General features: G+C 36.7%; 1 protein-coding gene across 1 annotated transcript; it reads left to right on the top strand.

Moving 5' to 3' along the window:
• Positions 1 to 5,999: 5,999 nt before the first annotated feature.
• Positions 6,000 to 6,434, top strand: LOC140176084 (uncharacterized). The gene has a single exon (XM_072205949.1). It carries the CDS (start codon positions 6,000 to 6,002, stop codon positions 6,432 to 6,434), a length of 435 nt encoding a protein of 144 aa, XP_072062050.1.
• Positions 6,435 to 6,711: the final 277 nt, after the last annotated feature.

Here is a 6,711-nt window from a genome sequence, read left to right as displayed (position 1 = left end):
ATCATTATGTATAATATCTTATCATAAGCTGTTATTTTTGTCACTAATTCTTCTATTATTTGGTTTTCTATTGATGTCATATAATCTCTTATAGCTCCTTTAGTATGAAACCCTATGTAATTCCAAATGTCTCTTCCAGATAATTCATTAAGTTTTGGATTAGTAAAGGCTTCTAATAAGAAGGAATTCAACCAGTTTTCGAAAATTTCTTTTTCATTCGTTTTACAGTCTAAATCGAGCATTCTTTCTCCTTCCATTTCCTGGATTTTAGGAACGTATTTTGATGGTATTTTTGTATATTTTGAATCTTTATTTATAAACCCCTTTTTAAAAGCATAATTATCAAAACCTGTTTCCCATTTAAATTGAGATTGATTGTCCCTAGATGTTCCAGCTTCATTTTTTACTTGTATTGGAATTGCTGGTTCTTCGTCACTTGAATAATCTAGGATGTGTTCTTCATTTTCTATATTTTCAGAATTTACTATTTCTTCTTCTATCTGAAATCCCTGTTCCATAATATTATTTTCTTGAGCCATTTTTAATTGTTTAAAAAGCATTGTAACTTCTTCTAATTTTTCTTCAATATTCATAATTTTAGTGGTGGTTTTACTTTTAAATCTGTTATGTTGATTATATTTTGAAATTTTTCTTCTTTTGGATTTTCTTTTTCCTTATTTCTTTGAAATTTTATGGATACTAGTATTTCTTCAAGCATATCTACTATAGAATTTAATTGTGGGTTAAAAGTATGATAAAGATGTGGGGAATCATTTCCATGATAACATTTCTTAGAAATTCCGTGTGAAAAATAAGTTTTTTCAGGTTTTTGAAGTCCTTCAATAAAACTTATAGTAAAATAAAGATTTTGAGAAAAATCATTTTGTATTGATTTTAAGAATTCGGTGTCATTACAGTTATATCATTAGTTAAAATCATTAATTTTTGATCTATTAATTTTGATAACTTAATTATTTCTTCTCTTAAATCTTCTAATTTACTTTTTTCCATTAGGTGACGCTTTTCTTTGTGAAGAGCTACGGTTTTAAGTGAAAAGTGTGGCTTTAAAAAGTGTAGTTTAAGTAAGCAAATCTTTAAATCTGTACAGATTTAGATCTGTACCATATAATTTTCTTATTAACAAACTTAATAAAAGATTGTGGTGAAAATACTAGTTCTCTATTTATTATTTTTATAATTTATATGACTAATTTATGTTTATGAATTTTTAAATAATAAAAAATATTTATTTTATTATTCTTGCGTAAATGATTAGATTAGATATTTATGTTTAGAATTTAGGATCGAATTATTTTAATCACTAGAAATTTAATGATGGTTAAGTTAGGGATTGTTCTAATTTGAGTTACATAGTTAGATTTTGTTAGAATATTTAAATGTATTTTACGTCTAGGTCATAAATTATTATGTAGAATATGTCTCATAGTTTTCACTGGATATTTTTATATTTAAATAAAATAAGTATTTGAAAATTATTAAAGTAATTTTAAAATTTGTAAATTGTTAAAAATGAGTTCTAATTACGTTTACGTCTATGTCAATTGAAAATTTAATAATTTAGGTGAGTTATTTAAAAAAATTTCACTTAAAATAAAGTAAATGTATGCTAATTTAAACTTTTTTTTTTTAATATCATCACAGTGACCACATCTATTACTCTCTAGGAGGGTCACTTGTATGCTCTTTTCTCCAAATGTGAATTTTCCCTTCCTCATTGAGGCCGATTTTGAGTATGTTGTGTAGTTTAGGGATTTTCTTTTGGAAGAATTTTCAATTTTTACATTTGATGAGAAATAGAGGCCAAAAACTCATAATTTTCACTTAACTTAGGTTGAGTACACATTTGTTTTAGGCTGTTTGGTGGAGGAAAAAAATAGAAAGGAATGTAATTGAGTGAAAAGAAATGGAAAAAAAAAACTTGAGGTAAAGTTTAATTTTTATTAGTATGTTTGGATGGAAGAAAAATAAGATAAAAAGATATTGAAGGATAATTAATTTATGGTGTTTGTTTGAAAGAAAAAGTGGAAGGAAAAAAATAAGTAAAGTTATATAACGACAATTTTGTCATTTATACTATATAGGAATGTTATTATGTATAAAATTATGTAATATATTTAACAATTTCATTTAAATAATAATAACAAAAATTTAACTATATTTTTAATATAACAAGTTAAGAATATAAATTTCGTAAATAAAGTATATAATAATAATTGTTCATATCCTAGCCTAATAGATAAGTGTCAGACCCAATAAGGATAAATGGTCCAAACCTTGGAAGGTGGCCTGAGGCCTCTACCTGTACCCGACCTCTTTAAAGAAGTCGGACACCAATAGAGGGGTCCAGCTCTACTTGATTAAACGAGTAACTGCCCCCAGATATCTCTCCACTACATCTAGAAGGGAGATCTTAACAGACTCCCAAGATAAAAGGAATAATTATCCATCAAATAAAGAGGGAACTACTCCAACAAAGGTGGTTATCAATTCTACTATAAGTACACTGGCACCCCCAGGTATAACCCACATTCTAATCTACTAAAAACTTGCTAAAAGCCCTTGCTAACTAAGCATTGGAGTCTCTTGCAAATACCACCCCCTCCTCCTCACGAGAAACTCGGACATGCGGCACCTCGGCACCAAAGAGGTTGGATGCTGCCATATTAAGGGATCTGGACCTCACGTTCAGGCTCAAATCAACATTTCAGGTAACTCTCGAAACATTGACGCCGTTGTCGGGGACCTAGAATTCTCCCTTTGACAAATGGTGGATCATGAACATAAATATGGCCATACAACATCTGAATTTGAGCAAGAAGCTCAACCAGAAGGCTAAGTCATTATGCTCCCTCCTCCGCCACAGCACACTGAAGGGCCCCACGGGGAGAGGGCATCGGAAAATCCTCACCCAAGGAGAATCAGTTCTGAAGTACAACATCCCGAGGATAAGGATCGCCCTCATGCGACAGAGATACTGGACATGGTCCACGGACAACAAGATCAACTAGAGCAGCTCGGAAACAAAGCTGAACGACAATGGAAAGTAGAATGGGAGCTACGAAGAGAAGTGAAAAAACAGAGGGAGTTAGAGGGGAAGCTCCAGAAGTTGGAAACTGATATCCGAAATAAGAGTAACCGGGCAGATCGTGAGGAAAGCTCCTTTGGAGGGGAAAATTCATTTACGAAAGAGATCATGAGGGCTAAAGTTCCAGGAATTTTAAAACCCCTAACAAGAATCTCTATGACAGAACAACCGACCCGAGACATCATCTTAGCAACTTCGAAAGTTGGATATATCTAGCAAATGCCTCTGATGCCACCCGTTGTAAAGCCTTCCCAACTACTCTGACCAAAGCTGCTATGAAGTGGTTCGATAACCTGCCCCCTAGGTCGGTTGCCAACTTTGACGACCTGGCAAAAAAATTTCTGACCAGATTCTCCATCCAAAAGGACAAAACAAAGCATATCCCGAGCTTGTTGGGGGTAAAACAAGAGATCGGGAAAACCCTTAGGGACTACATGAAAAGGTTTAATAAAGCTTGTTTGGAGATCTAGAATCTACCAACCGAAGCTGTAATTATGGGTTTGGTCAATGGCCTCAGAGAAGGACCATTCTCCCAGTCAATATCCAAAAGATACCCGACTTCTCTAAATGAAATTCAAGAAAGGGCAGAGAAATATATCAACATGGAGAAAAAATTTCGACTAAGAGAATCTCCCTTAAGATCAAACCTGCCCTATCAACCTCGGGTCAAAGAAATGGAACCCAAGAAAAAAGAGGAACCAAATATAGAGAAACCTCGAAAGTATCACAACTACACTCCCCTTAGGGTCTCCCTAGTGGATGTTTACAGAGAGATATGCCACACAGAGAAGCTCCCACCCCCTCATCTGATTAAGCACAAGAAAGCTAGAAGTCGGACTGAGTACTATGAGTATCATAAGCTCTACAGACACCCCAGCAATGGAGGATGACCAGAACGCCCTCCTCACACCCCAAAGAGACATGTACACATGATCAATGGAGGATTTACAGGAGGGGACATCAAATTCATCATGAAAAAGATACCTCAAGGAGGTATATCAGGTCAGGGAAGACAGTCAATTGACCGACTTGTCCACTATCTCATTCATTAAAGAAGATGCTCAATGCATACTACCTGGGCATGACGACCCAATGGTAATAACCATGATCCTGACAAATGCTAACCTCCACAGAACCTTGATAGATCAAGGCAGCTCGGCTGATATTCTGTTCAAACCCGCTTTTGACAAATTCGGGTTAGAAGAAAAGGATCTAAAGGCCTACCCAGATAGTTTTTTCTGACTAGAAGATACTCCCATACGACCTCTTGGTTACATCTCACTATACACCACTTTCGAAAAAGGTACCAGGTCAAAGACACTAAGCATCGACTACATTGTAGTCAATGTAAACTCAGCCTATAATGCTCTAATAGGTCGGACGATCCTGAACCGACTTGCAGCTGTTGTCTCTACTCCACACCTCTGTATGAAGTTCTCCAAAGCAGAAAGGATAACTACTGTAAAGGGAGACCAAAAGTTAGCTCGAAAATGTTACAATGAGAGCCTCAATTTGAGAGGCAATCCAGGAGAAAAAGAGGTCAATACCATTGAATTAGGAGGGCTCTGTAATCATGAAAATTTAAGCCCCCCAACTTGAGGGCAAAATAGAAGAAATACAAATCGAAAACCATCCTGACAAGACAATGAATATAGGGGTAAACCTTGAAGGGAGCCTGAAGAAACAGCTCGTTGATCTGTTAAGGAAAAACTCCGATCTCTTTGCCTGAAAAGTTTTCGACATGCCCGGTATAAATCTCGACCTGATGTCCCATAAACTCGCAGTATATCTGGGTTTCTGACCTGTTCAACAGAGGCGCAGAAAACTCGGACAAGAAAGGACACAGTCGTAGAAGAGAAAGTACAAGCCTTGCTGGAGGCAGGGTTTATAAGGGAGGTAATATATCCACTATGGTTAGCTAACGTTGTGTTAGTGAAAAAACAAAATGGAAAATGGAGAATGTGTGTTGATTATACCGATCTCAATAAAGCCTGCCTTAAAGATCCTTATCCACTCCCCAGCATTGATGCTTTGGTCGACTCAGCCTCAGGCTATAAATATTTGTCCTTCATGGACGCCTACTCGGGATACACTCAAATCCCCATGTATAAGCTGGATTAAGAAAATACCTCGTTCATAACTCTAAAGGGTAACTATTGCTATATAGTAATGCTTTTTGGGTTAAAGAACGCAGGTGATACATATCAATGATTAATGAACAAAGTGTTTTTCGCTCACATAGGAAAACTCATGGAGGTATATGCAAATGACATGCTCGTTAAGACCCAAGAGGACACGACACTATTGTCCGACCTCTCTGAGGTATTCTCCACTATAAGGAAGAATGAGATGATGTTAAATCCCTCAAAATGCACCTTCGCTAACCCAAAGAGGAATAGAAGCAAACCCAGACAAATTCTAGGCTATACTCAATATGAAGAGCCCAACCTATATTAAAGAGGTTCAACAGTTAAATGGAAGGTTGGCAGCTCTATCCAGGTTCTTAGCCGGGTCAGCCCTGAAATCACTTCCCCTTTACTCAATCTTAAGGAAGGGGAAGCAATTTGAATGGACCCCAGAATGCGAACAAGTATTCCAAGACTTCAAAGCATTCCTGGGGTATCCACCCATACTTACCCGACCTATTAAAGAGGAAGAACTCGTGCTATACCTATCGGTAGGAAGCCAAGCTATAGCTTCAGCTTTGGTCTGAGAAGACAAAAAGGGGCAACAACCTATCTATTTCATAAGCAAAACCCTACAAGGGGCAGAGTTGAACTATCAAAAGATTGCTTATGCGCTTATCCTTACATCTCGAAGGCTCCGACCTTACTTCCAGGCTCATACCATTAAAGTCCGCACTAATCAACCAATGAAACACATCCTATAAAAAATGGACTTGGCCGAAAGAATTTTACAATGGGCAGTGGAGCTGTCCGAGCTCGACCTAAGGAACGAAACTCAGACAACCATTAAGTCACAATACCTTGTCGACTTCATAGCTGAATACACTGAAAGCCCGGGAAACCCAATTATATGGAGTCTGTATGTAGATGGGTCATCAAATAAAGCTGAAAGTGGAGCTGGTGTTATTCTAGAAAGTGACCAAGGAACTCGGATAGAGCTATCCTTAAGGTTCGAGTTTCCTACTTCCAACAATCAAGCAGAGTATGAAGCCCTACTTGCTAGCTTGAAACTGGCTAAAGAAGTGGAGGTAGAAAAAGTGGTGGTGTTCAGTGATTTGCAAGTAATAATTTCACAAATTAATGGCACCTATCAAGCCAAAGACCCTAATATGAAGAAGTACTTGGATAAGACCAGAGAGTAATTGACACACTTTTCGGATAGAGAAGTTCGAACATATAACTCGGGAATCCAATGCCCGAGCTGATGCCCTTTCAAAATTAGCCAGCACCAAGCCAGGGGGTAACAATAGAAGTCTCATTAAAAAAAAACTCTGCAATCACCATCAATATAAAAAAATGGAAGTGCTGACTATATCCAATCAACATTTAGGATGGATGACATCTATAGTCAACTACCTCAAATTCGACGTACTCCTCAAGGATGAAAAGGAAGCCAGAAGGCTCATAAAGGAGGCATAA

Source organism: Arachis hypogaea, chromosome 11 (genome assembly GCF_003086295.3).
Source record: "Arachis hypogaea cultivar Tifrunner chromosome 11, arahy.Tifrunner.gnm2.J5K5, whole genome shotgun sequence".
In the NCBI taxonomy this organism is placed as follows: domain Eukaryota; kingdom Viridiplantae; phylum Streptophyta; class Magnoliopsida; order Fabales; family Fabaceae; genus Arachis; species Arachis hypogaea.
Note: the sequence above shows the minus strand (reverse complement) of the source record. Positions and strands in the feature narration are given on the sequence as shown.